A 17,550-nucleotide genomic window follows, 5' to 3' on the forward strand; every position below is an offset into this window, starting at 1 on the left:
TTCTCCACAGTAAACACTGGTGCAAAATACTCATTTAGTGTCTCCTCCATCTCTTGCAGCTCCACACACAGGCTGCCTTACTGATTTTTGAGGGGCACTATTCTCTCCCAAGTTACCCTTTTGCCCTTATGATGGATTCTCCGTAACTCTATTTGCCAAAGCAAGCTCATGTCCCCTTTTTGTAATTCTAGGCAGCACAACTCCTGAGCCAAACAAAACCTTTTATTCCCTACTTGACTATGTGGAGGAGATCCTCTTTACATTAAATTCTAGACAATAGAATACAATGAAAAAGGTTAGTTTTGGGAGAACAGTATTAAGAGGTTATTGCACTGGCTAGCTTTCCAGTACTGGCTATGCAACATTAATTTGCGATAAGTGAAAGAGCTATAGAAAATGCATACATTTGTAGCTGGAGCATACAAATTTAGCGAACACATTCAGTTGAGCCTTGGTCTGGGTGCATATATGTGCTGCATTAGAAATATCTAAATCTTTATTTTGTGCAAGCCTAATTTAGATTGCAAAGTGTAGCTGGCATTCAAATAAAACCTGCAGTTTAAAATTCTGTACTTGCAAGTTTTGAGCAGGTTTATTTTTCCAGGGTGCATTGAAAGAGCAGCTTTGTTGACAACGGGCTGAAACTGGATCCTCATTAACTGACTTACAGAGCTCCTATGTGTTGGGAGCTTATAGCAGTAGCCAATTTAGTGAGATTTACAATACAGCACGAGAATTGGAGGTCTCATGGTGTTAAGTGGGGGGGGGGGGGGGGGGGGAGAGAAGAGAGAGGTGTTTTGCTGCTTTTGCTCAAATAAAGCAGTGATTGGTGAGTATCTCTAGCCTTTAAGTAAAAGATCAGTATTTAGTTTGCGTTTAATTTCTTTATTATTGCAAAAAGAGCTTGTTGAGTAGAAGATTAATATTAGTGCATAAAAATGACGATTGGGGTTTTCTCAAGTGTAAAGAGCAGGAATATTAGTGATTTAATTAATAAATAAAATACAAAATAAAAAGCAAGTCAGGTGATGGGTTGCAACTGCAGCATTTGGAAACTGCTAGACACCAAGGTGATCAGTGAATCTATCTGCTGAAAGTGTTTGCTATTGTAGCAACTTTGAGTCAAAACGGAGGAGCAGTAATCTAATGTTCAGACATAAGGTTGAGGAAACAGGATTCAGACAGAGCAGTGGAGGGATACAGGATAGCCAGAAGGGACCTGAAGAAAGGGATTAGGAGAGCTAAGAGAGGGCATGAAAAATCGTTGGCGGATAGGACCAAGGATAACCCCAAGGCATTTTATGCGTATGTGAGAAACCTGAGAATGACGAGAACGAGGGTAGGTCCGATCAAGGACAGTAGTGGGAGACTGTGTATCGAGTCGGAAGAGATAGGAGAGGTCTTGAACAAGTACTTCTCTTCAGTATTTACGAACGAGAGGGACCATATTGTAGAAGAGGAGAGTGTGAAATGGACTGGTAAGCTAGAAGAGATACCTGTTAGGAAGGAAGATGTGTTGGACATTTTGAACAACTTGAGGATAGACAAGTCCCCCGGGCCTGACGGGATATATCCTAGGATTATGTGGGAAGCAAGAGAGGAAATTGCAGTACCGTTGGCAATGATCTTCTCGTCTTCACTGGCAACGGGGGTGGTACCAGGGGACTGGAGAGTAGCGAATGTTGTGCCCCTGTTCAAAAAAGGGAATAGGGATAACCCCGGGAATTACAGGCCTGTTAGTCTTACTTCTGTGGTAGGCAAAGTAATGGAAAGGGTACTGAGGGATAGGATTTATGAGTATCTGGAAAGACACTGCTTGATTAGGGACTGCCAGCACGGATTTGTGAAGGGTAGGTCTTGCCTTACAAGTCTTATTGAATTCTTCGAGGAGGTGACCAAGCATGTGGATGAGGGTAGTGCAGTGGATGTAGTGTACATGGATTTTAGTAAGGCATTTGATAAGGTTCCCCATGGTAGGCTTATGCGGAAAGTCAGGAGGCATGGGATAGAGGGAAATTTGGCCAATTGGATAGAAAACTGGCTAACCGGTCGAAGGCAGAGAGTGGTGGTAGATGGTAAATATTCAGCCTGGAGCCCAGTTATAAGTGGAGTTCCGCAGGGATCAGTTCTGGGTCCTCTGCTGTTTGTAATTTTTATTAATGACTTAGATGAGGGAGTCGAAGGGTGGGTCAGTAAATTTGCAGATGATACGAAGATAGGTGGAGTTGTGGACAGTGAGGAGGGCTGTTGTCGGCTACAGAGGGACTTAGATATGATGCAGAGCTGGGCTGAGGAGTGGCAGATGGAGTTCAACCCTGCCAAGTGTGAGGTTGTCCATTTTGGAAGAACAAATAAGAATGCGGAATACAGGGTTAATGGTAGGGTTCTTAGTCAGGTGGAGGAACAGAGGGATCTTGGGGTCTATGTACATAGATCTTTGAAGGTTGCCACTCAGGTGGATAGAGTTTGTAAGAAGGCCTATGGAGTATTATCGTTCATTAGCAGAGGGATTGAATTCAAGAGTCGTGAAGTGATGTTGCAGCTGTACAGGACTTTGGTTAGGCCACAGTTGGAGTACTGTGTGCAGTTCTGGTCGCCTCACTTTAGGAAAGATGTGGAAGCTTTGGAGAGGGTGCAGAGAAGATTTACCAGGATGTTGCCTGGAATGGAGAGGAAGTCGTACGAGGATAGGTTGAGAGTTCTCAGCCTTTTTTCGTTGGAACGGCGAAGGATGAGGGGTGACTTGATAGAGGTTTATAAGATGATCAGAGGAATAGATAGAGTAGACAGTCAGAAACTTTTTCCCCGGGTACAACAGAGTGTTACAAGGGGACATAAATTTAAGGTGAAGGGTGGAAGGTATAGGGGAGATGTCAGGGGTGGGTTCTTTACCCAGAGAGTGGTGGGGGCATGGAATGCGCTGCCCGTGGGAGTGGTAGAGTCGGAATCATTGGCGACCTTTAAGCGGCATTTGGATGGGTACTTAATCTAGGTTAGAAGTTCAGCACAACATCGTGGGCCGAAGGGCCTGTTCTGTGCTGTATTGTTCTATGTTCTATATATCAGAGAGGTGTAAGCCAACTGCTCCAGAAGGTTGCCCCACCCTTGGATTAAGTACAGATAGTTCTGGGATAATGTGCATTTTGGCAGCGCAGTTTGGCTATAACATCGCTGAGAATTGGGGAATGGTATTTTTGAGAATGCATACCTCCGTTGGCAATAGTGCAATTCCAGCAGAGATCAATTTGTGCTTCATTATGTGCATGCGCCGATGTCCATAGCATTCTGCACATGCAGTGTCTGCACCGTTCCGCACATATGCGACAGCCATGCTTGTCTTTGTGTCATTCTGCATGTGCGATGTCAGCGCTGGTCTTCGTAACATTCTGCGCACACGATGATGTTAGCTGCCAGCAGAGCAGCTGCGAGAGGTACTATACAGACAGCAACTTTCTTACATTTTTTAAAAATGTAGTGTTAAATTTACTTTCGTTTCATTAATAAATATTATTTCAACCTTCATTCAGACCGTGCTATATTTTGCATTCGACTTTTGAGTGATTTTGAGCGATCATGAATGATATTTTTTGCTGGTCTGCCTCTAGCCTCACTTTTCCCACATGCCCCATTATTCCTATTAAGCAAACGTTCGGTGGAATGCAACTGTGGTGTTATAGGAGAACTGAGTTCAAAAATGTGGTACTGGAAAAACACAGCAGGCCAAGCAGCATCCGAGGAGCAGGAGAATCGACGTTTCGGGCATAAGCCCTTCTTCCTGAAGGGCTTATGCCCGAAATGTCGATTCCCCTGCTCCTCGGATGCTGCCTGGCCTGCTGTGTTTTTCCAGCACCACATTTTTCAACTGTGGTCTCCAGCATCTGCAGTCCTCACTTTCTCCCCATTATAGGAGAACTACCTACCATTCAATCTTGGTTGTGACTTTAGCTCCACCTTCAATACCACAATTCCAACAGAACTAATCTCCAAACTCCAAGACCAAGGACTGTAGATACCCCTCTGCAACTGGATCCTTGACTTCCTGACCCACAGATCACAATAAATAAGGATAGGCAACAACACGTCCTCCACAATAATCCTCAATACCGGTGCCCTGCAAGTCTGTATAACTCAGTCCCTTGATAGAAGCCTTATACATTCACAACTGTGAAGCCAAATTCAGCTCTAACTCCATTTAGAAGCTTGCTCATCTCTTTAGTGGGTCAGATCTCAAGCAAATGACAAGGCAGTAGTGGAAAGAGATAAGACACCTTTAATGGCCTAGTGTAAAGGCAAAAATTTCTCCCTCAATGTCAGCAAAATGAAGCAGCTGGTCACTGACTTCAGGAAGCAGGGTGGAGGACAGGCCCATGTCTGTAGCAATAATGCTGATGTGAAGGTGGTTGAGAGCTTCAAGTTCCTAACAGTAAATATCACCAACAGTCTACCTTGGTGCATCCTCACCAACGCCACAGTCAAGAAATGCCAATGCCTCTCCTTCTTCAGAAGACTAAGGAAATTCTTACGTCCACAATAACTCATCAATTTTTAAAGATGCACCATGAGAAGCATCCTATCTGGATGCATCACAGCTTGGTATGACAACTACTCTGCCCAAGACCATAAGAACTTACACGTAGATGTCAATGCAGCCCAGTCCATCATGAAAAACATCCTTCCTTCCATTAAATCCATCTACATTTCCCACTGCCTCAAAGCAGCCAAAAGAATTAAAAGAGCCCCCATCTCAGTTTTAGTCTCTTCAATCAACAGAAGATACAAGTTTGAAAACACCTGCCTACAGATTTAAGCTTCTTCCCCACTGTTGTCAGACTTTTGAACGGATCTCTCATAATAGAGTTGATCTTTTTCTGTACCTTCTCTGTAGCCACAAAACTATATTCTGCATTCTGTTCTGTTATCCTGAAGTATTTATGGAAGATGTGATTTGTCTGAATGGCACGAAAAACAATATTTTTCACTGGATCTCAGTACATGTGGCAATAATAAATTAAATCAAAATCAACACTGGAAGGAGTGATTGAAGTGAGCCAGGTATAGGAATCCAAGGGACAGCTCTTAAGGAGTATCCACCCTGGTACTATCCAACAGTTTCAAGGTTTTTTTCAAGCTGTGTGGTTGAGAGCTTGGACTGTTGCGAGAAAGAGCAAACTGCCCATGACACCATTGTACAGAGAGCCATTCAAGTTAGAGGAAGAAATGGGAACATAGTTGGAGGAGGAGTCAGTATAATTAGGGAATAGATACTGTTCTCTGCAAGCATAACTCGTGAATCCTGTGTCACCTGTCCAGTATCACTGTTAAGAATGTCACTGCATAATTGGAATGGAACCTAGAGTGGGAGAATAGAAATTCAAAGCAATGGCCTATTGGTATCATCACTGGACTATTAATCCAGAAATTTAGTTGGTATTCTGGGGAACTGGGTTCGAATTCCATTGTGGGAGATGGTGGAATTTGAATTCAATATACACGCTAGAACAACTGCAACTGATGCAAATGCATTCAGGTTTTAGTAAAACAAAGAAATGACGCAGCTTCATTGGTAAGATTAAGATTTTAAACAACATTTCAAAACTGACCACAGAAACTGTGTACCTAAGCAAGTATGCAATCAGATCTTTAGCAAACTGTACAACTTAATGACAATTGTACTAGACTTTAATGTGTCCATGAACATGAAAGAACCAAAAGACTATGAAACGGACAGCAACGCCTCAAAAATTGTTACTCAAATCATTAAAAGACAGACAAAATGAATCCCACGTCAATCCCATTCTCTCCTCCTGTTAACTGGACAAAATTGTTTTGGTTCCATCCTTCCAGGAATTCTGGAAGAGATATCCCATTACAAAGAACCTACAATGGAAGCTTACTTCATTAGTGCACTTGGCCTCAATACCTTGTATTTTTAATTATTTATGGGAGGATTTCCACAAGTGACAAAACATTTCTTGATGAATACAGCAAGAGGCATATTCATGGATTTCCAGTGCATACCCATCATAAATATTTTAAGTTTAAGCATCAAGCCAGAAAGAAAAAGTCTCAAAATGTGATTAAGAGATGGACTTAGGTGGGTAACTCAGGTTCTCTTTTTGGGGAGGGTTTCCATACTCAATGCGCTTACACAATAACTCAAATGCAGAACCACCACTGAATCCCTACAGCCTTAAGGGTTACCAGTGATCAGACGTTGACTGGACGAGACATATAAATACAATGGCTATAGAGCAGATTAGAGGCTTGAAATCTTACACGGAGTAACTTACCTTTTGACTCTCTAAAAGGCACACGTCAGCAGTGTGATGCAATACTCCACACTTAGAGTCAGAGTTATAGAGATGTACAGCATGAAAACAGACCCTTCGGTCCAACCCGTCCATGCCGACCAGATATCCCAACATAAATCTAGTCCCACCTGCCAGCACCTGGCCCATGTCCCTCCAAACCCTTCCTATTCATATACCCTTCCAGATGCCTTTTAAATGTTGCAATTGTACCAGCCTCCACCACATCCTCTGGAAGCTCATTCCATAAACATACTACCCTCTGTGTGAAAACGTTGCCTCTTATGTCTCTTTTATATCTTTCCCCTCTCACCCTAAACCTATGCCCTCTAGTTCTGGATTCCCCCACCCCAGGGAAAAGACTTTGTCTGTTTACCCTATCTATGCCCCTCATGATTTTATAAACCTCTATAAGGTCACCCCCTCATCCTCCGACGCTCCAGGGAAGACAGCCCCAGCCTATTCAACCTCTCCCAATAGCTCAAATCGTCCAACCCTGGCAACATCCTTGTAAATCTTTCTGAATCTTTTCAAGTTTTGCAACATCTTTCCGATAGGAAATATACAAGCAATATTCCAAAAGTGGCCTAATCAATGTCCTGTACAACCGCAACATGACTTCCCAACTCCTGTACTCAATACTCTGACCAATAAAGGAAAGCATACAAAACGCCTTCTTCACTATTCTATCTACCTGTGACTCCACTTTCAAGGTGCTATGAAACTGTACTCCAAGATATCTCTGCTCAGGAACACTCCCTAGGACCTTACCATTAAGTGTATAAGTCCTACTAAGATTTGCTTTCCCAAATGCAGCACCTCACCTTTATATAAATTAAACTCCATCTACCACTCCTCAGCCCATTGGCCCATCTGATCAAGATACCGTTGTAATCTGAGGTAACCTTCTTCGCTGTCCACTACACCTCCAATTTTGGTGTCATCTGCAAACTTATAACTATACCTCTTATGTTCCCATCCAAAGCATTTATGTAAATGATGAAAAGTAGTTGATCCGGCACCGATCCTTATGGCATTCCACTGGTCACAGGTCTCCAGTCTGAAAACCAACCCTCCATCACCACCACCTTGTCTTCTACCTTTGAGTCAGTTCTGTATCCAATTGGCAAGTTCTCCTTATATTCCATGAGATCTAACCCTTGCTAACCAGTCTCCCATGGGTTACCTTGTTAAATGCTTTACTGAAGTCCATATAGATCACATCTACCACTCTGCGCTCATCAATATTCTTTGTTGCTTCTTCAAAAAAAAACTCGGTCAAGTTTGTGAGACATGATTTCCCACTCATAAAACCATGTTGTCTATCCCTAATTAGTCCTTGCCTTTCCAAATACATGTACATCCTGTCCCTCAGGATTCCCTCCAACAACTTGCCCACGATCGACGTCAGGCTCACTGGTCTATAGTTCCCTGGTTTGTCCTTACCACCTTTCTTAAACAGTGGCACCACGTTAGCCAACCTCCAATCTGCTGGCACCTCACCTGTGACTATTGATGATACAAATATCTCAGTAAGTGGCCCAGCAATCATTTCCCTAGCTTCCCAGAGTACACCTGATCAGGTCCTGGGGATTTATCCACTTTTATGCATTTCAATACATCCAGCACTTCCTCCTCTGTAATATGGACATTTTTCAAGATGTCACCATCTATTTCCCTACATTCTATATCTTCCATGTCCTTTTCCACAGTAAATACTGATGCAAAATACTCGTTTAGTATCTGCCCCATCTCCTGCAGCTCCACACAAAGGTCTCCTTGCTGACCTTTGAGGAGCCCTATTCTCTCCCTCGTTACCCTTTTGTCCTCCTTAATGTACTTAATTATTTGAAGGCAATTCTAACAACACAAGAAGCTTGATACCATTGAGGACAATGAAGCTCACGTAACTAGTAGGTTTGAATTCACAAACATTCACCCTCGCCATTGACACTCTTTAGCAGCAGTGTGCATCATCCACAAAATGCATTGCAGAAATTCACCAATGCTCCTCAGACAACATCTTCCAACTCACACACTACCACTACGGAGGACAAGGGCAGAAAAACATGAGAACACCACCATCTGAAAATTTCCCTCCTTATATTCCATGAGATCTAACCTTGCTAACCAGTCTCCCATGGGGAACCTTATTAAATGCCTTACTGAAGTCCATATAGATCACATCTACCACTCTGTGCTCATCAATACTCTTTGTTGCTTCTTCACACCATCTGATTTGGAAAGATCCCAGTGTCACTGGGTCAAAATTCTGGAGCTCACTCAGATTTGTCAGTCTACCTACAAAAAAAATGGACTGCAGTGATTCAAGGCTACAGTTCCCCATTGCCTTCTGATGGGCAATAAATGTTGATCCAGTCAGCAAAACCACATCTCAAATGAATGAACCCTAGAAGTGCTTTCAATACTCACAAACAATAATGCAGAATATAAATACAAGAAATTATATTAATTAGCTGGAAAATGCAGGCTTAAATCCTACACTAACTGGCGTGACAGTTCAATACTAAGACAGAACTGCGCTGTCAGAGACATCAGCATGTTTTCATATTGCTTCCATTCCACCATCACACTTTACCAGAAGTGAAATACAGCTTCATTAAATCTGCCCACGTGGTTTAATATCCCATCCAAAAAACAAAGGTTCTCAGATCTCATGGCACTATATGAAGAATAGAGAATAAACAGTCCCTTGGCACTGACCAATATTTCTCCATCAGCCAATATTGCCAAAAATTGATTGAACTGCCATTTTATATAAATATGTCAGGTTCTGAAAATGGTAAACTGGCTTTCACAAAGGCATAAAAGACTACATCTCCAAAGTAATTCAAAAAGTAAATTATAATAGTTGCTGGAAATTTCAAATAGAAAAATGTCAGTAGTACCAAATAAAGTCTGAAGTAAAATGAGCTATTCAGGTTAACTATCTTGTATCACAAAGGCTCTGCTGCCTGACCTGATGTAGTTCCAGCATTTTCAGTTTTTCTGGGATAAACTTTTCAACTTCCTGAGTATGTAAATACAAGCACTTTCTTTAATCTGAGCTTTGAAATGAAACCTTTTAAAATGTCAATGCTGCCTGATTATATCAATCATATTGACATACAATGGCCAATCTTTTTTAATATTGGCAAAGGTTCAAGTGGGGGTGGGTGGAGGGGGGGGGAGAACACTGCCATTCATTCATAGAAAACTAATTGTATCTGCACTATACAAGTGGCATCTAAGTATTTTACAATATTGGGAACCTGATGGCTGTTATTTGCTGCTGATATTGTACATCTCCTCTCAGTTACTATGCTGGAACAATGATTGAATATACCAAATCAACGTAGTTGAAAAGGTTGCCAACATTTCCATGACTAATGAACTACAATAGTGGGTCAACTATGCTAGCCTATTCACTGTCCTTATCAGAATAAAAACTGGAAGCATTTTTCGATAATGAGATTCAAACTGAACAGTAAAACCCTACAGAGTAAGGATCTTTTTAGTGCTAAGGTCAATAAGCCAGACTGCACTCAACATAATTCTGTAAAAACACTTACACAGCAGCAGAATTTCTGAAATATTTCAACCAAAAACAAGCTGAGTTTATTATTCAAATTATCAAGTTCAGTTAACTCATAACTTGTTAAATCAAAGAAATGGGAATTGGTATAATTTTGACTATCTCCTCACTCTAGTGTTCAGTGAACTTAAGGTTTTTAAAACAAACTATTACCCTAAGACCTGACATTTACTACTTTTTAACGTGCTGCAAATAGAAATATAATGCCACAGGACCAACCACCAACGATACTTCATAACAAACATTGACAACTAGAGTTTGTATCTGGCCCTATTGTGACAAACTTCTATTAATCAAACACCTTCAACCAAATTAAATTGATTTCACGTAAAGACTTTGAGTAAGGTTATTTACCCTTAAAGTTATAACGTCTTGACTACTTGCTTCACTACCTTTCACATATATAGTAGAGTTAACAGAAATTAAATTTTAAATTCAAGATATTTATCCAGCTGTGTTTCCACCATGGAACCATTTCCTTGGCCAGCAATCAATACTTTGCACGCAGTTTACATTTTCCTTAAGTGGTGACTATCATCTCAAATGTTCAATTACCAATCTTAACTTTAAGTAAAATAGAAATAGAAACTATTGGAAACATTCAACAGATCAAGCAACATCTCTGGAACAGCTAATGCCTCATGTAATGGTTTTCAGTAGAACCAGAACTCTTTTTTTCAAGCAAACATGCAAGTAGCCAAGCTAAATATCAGGAAGCAAAAACAGCTTGCTCCTTTTATCATTTTCCCGCATTCTTGTATACCACACTTAATACTTGCTGTTGAGAGTTAATGTTTCAAGTGCAACATGACGTTTTCAAAACTGTTCAGTTTCTCTCTCCTCAGATAATGGCAGATCTGCTGAGTTTCTCCTGCACTCTGTTTGGATGTCTAGTCAGTCAAAATGGATTTTGCTTGAGTCTTGCCCGAATGCTTACAGTCCTGCTCTAAGAAGAGCATCAGCATTTGTTCAAATATCTTTCCATTGAATGTGACAATGTAGCAGAGGAAATGCCAATGCAATTTCTCTGGCACTCTTAAGATGTAATTAATTCAAGTGTGGTGAAGACAACTGCTCTGTACGTATTTTTAATCAGCCTGCTCAGACACTTTGTGACATCTCTACAGAGTAGGACTTGAACACAGACCTTCTGGCCCAGGAATTGTGTCAGAGGATCTCAGCAACTGCTCTGGACCTTAATTGACTTGCTAAGGCTTTTGCTATCAAACAGTTGCTGCTATAGTTTGTAGAAGGGTGACGTGGTCCAGCTGACCTGATGGATCACCTCAGGTTTTTTTTTGGTGGGGAGAGGGTGCTGCTTTGAGGGAGTTGCCTGCCAGAATTTGCGAAAGTGCCTATTTCTGATATCAACATCTCAATCATAACCTTGTACATTTAGATTCTTTGAAGCAGTATTCCATCTTCCCTCTTCATTCCAACTCCAACAAACATCCACAGTTGTTTAAAAACTCAGACGTTTGTCAATACTTTAACTTCAGCAAGAACAGATCATCCTATCGTTCATAAATTGTACACAGCCCAGCCCTATCTGCCACATTTACCCTCATAACAGTGGAAAGCACACCAAAAAAAAGCAATTTTATTGATCCTAAAACATTTTGGCAAAGGCTAAGGTCGTGAAAGATGTTATGTAAATTCAAAGTCTATCTTTATTCATTTCATATCTGTGCAAAGTTTCTGATCAATGATGACAGTACTAAGATGTGAGGGGGGTTAAGTTTGTCTATACTATGCATAACAGAACTATTTTACCCTCCAGTTTACAATTATCATGATCCCCAGAGTAAAAGAATATGATCTACCAAGACACCAATGCATAAGTCAGATTTGTAAAGTGTCACAATTCCTTGGGGTTTACGATGCGCTTTGGAGTTAAAGAAAGGAAAAGAAAAACAAGTTACTACAAAACTCCTTCCTGTAAGCATTTCAAAAGTGACATCCGACAGATTTACCAGAACAGATTGCTCACGTTCTCAACTGGGTATTGGTGCATGACAGGACAGATATATAGTATAGACTTGAAAATAAAACTAAAGAGATTGCAGTACAACATCTGCGCATATAACAGGTGGCCTGATTGTACACCTGACTGAACACACAAAAGTATATTAGGAGACTATGATTTAGCTTGAGGACAAGTACATCAAGTCCTCAATGTTGAACTTTTAAATCAAACCACAAAAGAAATGACGCAAGTATTTTAATAATCAGCCAGACTACAACTTGACCATTTGCAGTTTTGGGCATTCAATAGCAGTTTGCAACATCTGGGAACAACCCACACAGCCACAGACAGCAACTACTTTTGAAAGGTTAATTCAAATTCTTTACTCCAATAATCATGTTATTTTCAATTAATGCTGAAAATGTGTTGCTGGAAAAGCGCAGCAGGTCAGGCAGCATCCAGAGAACAGGAGAATCGACGGTTCGGGCATAAGCCCTTCTTCAGGACTTCAGGCTTATGCCCGAAACGTCGATTCTCCTGTTCCCTGGATGCTGCCTGACCTGCTGCGCTTTTCCAGCAACACATTTTCAGCTCTGATCTCCAGCATCTGCAGTCCTCACTTTCTCCCTATTTTCAATTAATCACCAGTTCAGCCCTTTACTCTGCCCACAATCACTGTCAAATCAGATTTGTAAACTCAGCATAATGCTTCAAACAAGGGGACTGTAGGATATTTTAAGCTTTGTGTACAATACTTTCATTTTCCCTTATCACTGAGGAATCTTCTGAAAACTTACTTCAAAATCACTTCTTACAATATAGCTATAAGTTAACCTTCCCCACACATACAAAATGTTGCATTAAAAGGAGACTGATCAATGACAGTAAACCTAAACAAAATCTGTGAAGGATAAATTTCTATTGTTTTTCTTTCGATTACAGCTTGCTACCACTGACATTTTATCAATTGACAATACACTTTTCCCCACCTCAAAGTCCCAAGTCGCTGCCAACTGGAAGCTGGAAAAAAACCGGCTGGGCATTCTTTTCTCCATTCTTTGAGATAATTATTCCATACCTATCATTAAGAGATAAGCAACAGCACATGGGAAGAACTCACCTTACAGGTTTCTCGCTCTGAAGGAGAGACACAAACAGCTGGATGGAGAATGGCAATTGTAACTTGATTATATGGAGTAAAAAAAAGTCTTCATTTACATCACTATGGCACAGCACATTATGAAACATATTTCTGTCTCAAGTAATGAAATAAGAGTGCTGGAGACTGATTACATTCCTCATCCAGGGTTAATGTCAAGCAATATTCAGTCATCATGGTATAGATGTAAAACCCTCTTCCTCTCTGTTCAACAGTAGCCCAATGCAAGGTGATGTATCGCTACTATATTAGCACGAAGTTGTATGTTTCCATATTGGATAGGTACTCTATCATGTTGTCTAAATAAGAAATTCCATCCAAATTAGTGAAATTACATGAATCATTTTGTGATGTGAATATCCACTTAAGGAGAAGCTGACTGAAGGCCTACCAGAATGCATTTTGTTCACATTAAGGGTTGATTTTCAGACTGGAGGCCTGTGACCAGTGGAGTGCCACAAGGATCAGTGCTGGGTCCACTGTCTTTTGTCATTTATATAAATTATTTAGGTATGAACATAGGAGGTATAGTTAGTAAGTTTGCAGATGACACCAAAGTTGGAGGTGTAGTGGACAGTAAAGAATCTTACCTCTGATTACAATGGGATCTTGATCAGATGGGCCAATGTGCTGAGGATTGGCAGACAGAATTTAATTTAGACAAACGTGAGGTGCTACATTTTGTAAAGGCAAATCAGGGCAGGAATTATAGACGTAATGGTATGGTCCTGGGGAGTGTTGCTGAACAAAGTGACCTTGTTCATTGTTCCTTGAAAGTAGAGTCACAGGTACATAGGATAGTGAAGGAGGCGTTTGGTATGCTTTCCCTCATCAGTCAGAGCACTGACTACGGGAGTTGGGAGGTCATGCTGCAGATGTACAGGACATTGGTTAGGCCACTTTTGGGATATTGTATCCAATTCCGGTTTCCCTCCTAAAGGGATGTTGTTGTGAAACATGAAAGGATTCACAGAAGATCTATAAGGATGTTGCCAGGGTTAGAGGGTTTCAGCTATAGGGAGAGGCTGACTAGGCTGGGGCTGTTTTCACTGGAGCATCAGAGACTGAGGGGTGACCTTAGAGGTTTATAAAATCATGAGGAGCATGGATAGGATAAATTGCCAAGTTTTGTTTTCCCTGGGATGGGAGTATCCAGAAGTCTAGGGCATAGGTTTAGGGTGAGGGAGCAATATTTAAAAGGGTCCTATGAGGCAACTTGTTCCACACAAAGTGTGGCACATGTATGGAATGAGCTGCCAGAGAAAGTGGTGGAGCTGGTACAATTACGACATTTAAAAGGCATTTGGATGGGTATATGAAAAGGAAGGGTTTTGAGGGATATGGGCCAAGTGCTGGCAAACTGGACTTGATGAGGTTAGGATATGGTCGACATGGATGAGTTGGACCGAAAGGTCCCTTTCCGGAGTGTACATCTACGACTCTATGATAGGAACTTTTAATTAATCAGTTTGAACTGAATTCAAAGTCAGGTGTCTGATGTAACTAAACTAGCCTGTTTTTTTTAAAGAAAAGATACTTTTTCCCTTCAACATTTGTAAGTTTACAAAGTAGCACAAACACTCGAGTCCAAACAAAACAGAATCACCATTGGCCACCAATGATATGCTGTAAAGCTGGAGCAGCATCATTAACATCTGAAATAGAGTAATGACAATTTAGCAGCTTAGTTCAACACAAAGAGCAGGAGCAGTCACAGAACCTCAAAATCACCACAATACGAGTACCAGAGATGTTTACAACCACTCAGCACAAAATGGACAATGTCAACATAGCTGGAGACTCCTAACCAATTATAATAGAAATAATACAGCAGATAAAAATAATTTGCCAAGAAAATCAGAAAACTTTGCTCAAGTTCAGAACTTTCCTAAACTCGAGACTCGGTAACCACCTGCAAAGGGGAAATCTAAAAGATTCAGGGGAACAAATTACAGTGAAAAAAGGATTGGCTTTAGAAGGCTTTTAAAACACAGATGTTCAAAGGCAGGTGTTTTCAGAGAAGAAAGTGCAGGGGCCATCTAAAAGTGAGAAGAGAAACACAGACAAAGTGAAAAGATTGGAAAACATTCACCTAGGTTTATTGCTAGGTTGAGTAAGGTTATGAAAGAATATGAAGGGAAGGACTACCACCTTCAAATCATTTTTCGGTCCATGAAAACATTGCGAGAACAAGGCTAAGTGCAATTACAATTGCAAGCCACAACAAACTAAACGAGTTGTGGTTTGGAGAAAGTGTGGTGATTAGATGATCTTATTTGTACTATTCTTAACTCGATTACAGACAAAAAAAAACTGCAGATACTACAATCCAAGGTAGACAAGCAGGAGGCTGGAAGAACACAGCAAGTCAGGCAGCATCAGGTGGTGGAGATGTCAACGTTTCTTCTCCAGCTCCTGACGTTGCCTGGCTTACTGTATTCTTCCAGCTTCCTGCTTGTCGACCTATTCCAAACTATGCAGACTATACAATTGAGCTCTGAAATTCCACCCTATCATTAATCATCTGAAAATACTTGCAGCTGTAAAAGGACTATGAAGTAGAAGCACTCTTGAAATAAAATGCTCCCTGATCAACACAACTCTCAAGAGAATCAGAGCAAAAACATGTCCCACCTTCAAAGAAATGCAGGTAAATTCAACCTCATCCTAATGTCCGAATGATCCCCAGGATTAGTAGTCGAGCGTTGGAACACATTAATTTCATTGGTTACCAATGGATCTGGCTCTACAGAGTCAGCACAATGAATCTGAACCCACACATACTATTAGTAAGAGTCCTGATAATATTATTTAATAATCCATTACATGTGAAGGGCTGAAGCATCGTATTCAATGAGAGAAAGAGAGAGAAGGTATGAAAATACAAAAGTTGCTACTTGGTAATCCTGCAGAAATTAGTCCACACTGAAAATGTACCTCCCTCCAGCTGCCCTTCCAGCCACTGGATTGAATCTATACATGAAATGTATTCACAAACTACCATATGAACAGACCCTAACGTACCTTTGTATAAATAAAAAAAACTCGTTGCTAATACATTACCCAAACCATGCTATACTAGATATACAAGACAGCATTAGGATAAATGCAAAGTCGATTTTCAGACAGTCGTCTTTCTTAACAAAAAGCAGGAAATGTCCCTTTAAACTGGATGCTGCAGCTTAGGATCTGGCAATCACATACAAAGCTGACACTTCCTTCTGTTGCATCTCACTTTAAAAATAAACCGCATGGCAGTGATTGGGGGGGGGGGGGGAAGAGAGAGCAGAGTGTTTTTCAATGTCTGGCTTTTAGCACATTTTAAATCCCACTCTGATGATGCTCTGAGCAGCCTTTCGCGAGGCCAAATCATTTTTTTTTAAAAAATGTCAACAAGGAGGAGGGGCAGCAGGAGGGGATGGGTAGAATGGCAGGGGCTGAGTGCCAGTCTTGGTGGTGCTTGCCTAGGCCGCAGATCCCCGGACTTGCTTAGCCCAGCCCTAGTTTCCCCCGTCCCCCGGGCACGGGCCCTCCTTACGTGGTGTCCTGGTTGAAGTTGGCGAACAGGAGCTGGCTGCTGCCGCCCTCCCCGCTCTGACTGGCCAGGTTCATCGGTCCCGGTGTTTCCCTCCCCCCTTGTATGGGGGGGGGGGTGTAAGGAAGGCCCGCGCCGGCTCCGCCGCTGAGTATCGACTGGGCTCGGCGCGACACTTGTTTTCTTTCTCCTTTAGAGAAGGTCCTGGGGCAGCAGCTCGAGCTCCGCACTTCTCATGGTGTTTGTGCAACGGTAGCCGCACTACGCCTGCGCCAGCTCTTCCTCTCCTCCACACCCCCAACATGGCGGCCTCTCATTAAAGCCACAGGCACCCCTCAGATCACCATCACCACCACCTCCTGATCTTCATCCCATCAGTTACCTTCCATGTAGTCCTGTGTAAGTCAGAAATTGTTAGGTTGGCGAGGAAGGCCAAATTTTCAATGTTCATTGTTAAGAGACAATGGCCTAGTGGCATTATAGAGTCATGGAGATGTCCAGCATAGAAACACCTTTCACTCTAACTTGTCCAGACCAACCAGATATCCCAAAAAAATCTAGTCCCATTTGCCAGCATTTGGCATATATCCCTCTAAACCCTTCCTATTCATGTACCCATCCAGGTGCCTTTTAAAAATTGTAATTGTATCAGCCTCCACCACTTCCTCTGGCAGCACACACCACCCTCTGAATGCAAAAGTTGCAATCTTTTAAATCTTTCCCCTCTCAGCTTAAATCTATCGTCTCTAGTTTTGGAAATAAGGAAAAAACATGGAATTATGAGGCTAATGATGACCATGAATCCATTGCCAATTGGTGGGAAAACCCATCTGATTCACTAAATTCCCTTTAGGAAGGAAACTGCCATATTTGCCTAGTACCCACAGCAATGTGATTGACTCTTAACAGCCCTCTGGGCAATTAGGGATGGCAATGAATGCTGCCTCAATAGCAACATTCACAAAACAAATAAATATTCATGTTTGA

General features: G+C 41.5%; 1 protein-coding gene across 1 annotated transcript in view; it reads right to left on the reverse strand.

Annotated features, from left to right (window-relative positions):
* The window catches only part of wipi2 (WD repeat domain, phosphoinositide interacting 2), a 74,841-nt gene extending 58,034 nt beyond the window's left edge, over nucleotides 1-16,807 (reverse strand). The window contains exon 1 of the mRNA XM_043711917.2: nucleotides 16,567-16,807. Coding sequence (XP_043567852.1) covers nucleotides 16,567-16,640 — 74 coding nt within the window. The 5' untranslated portion in view covers nucleotides 16,641-16,807. The remainder of the gene's footprint in view (nucleotides 1-16,566) is intronic.
* Nucleotides 16,808-17,550: the final 743 nt, after the last annotated feature.

This window comes from Chiloscyllium plagiosum, unplaced genomic scaffold (assembly GCF_037043375.1).
Source record: "Chiloscyllium plagiosum isolate Xiang-an unplaced genomic scaffold, Cpla_swu_hap1 HiC_scaffold_20, whole genome shotgun sequence".
NCBI classification, from domain to species: Eukaryota; Metazoa; Chordata; class Chondrichthyes; order Orectolobiformes; family Hemiscylliidae; genus Chiloscyllium; species Chiloscyllium plagiosum.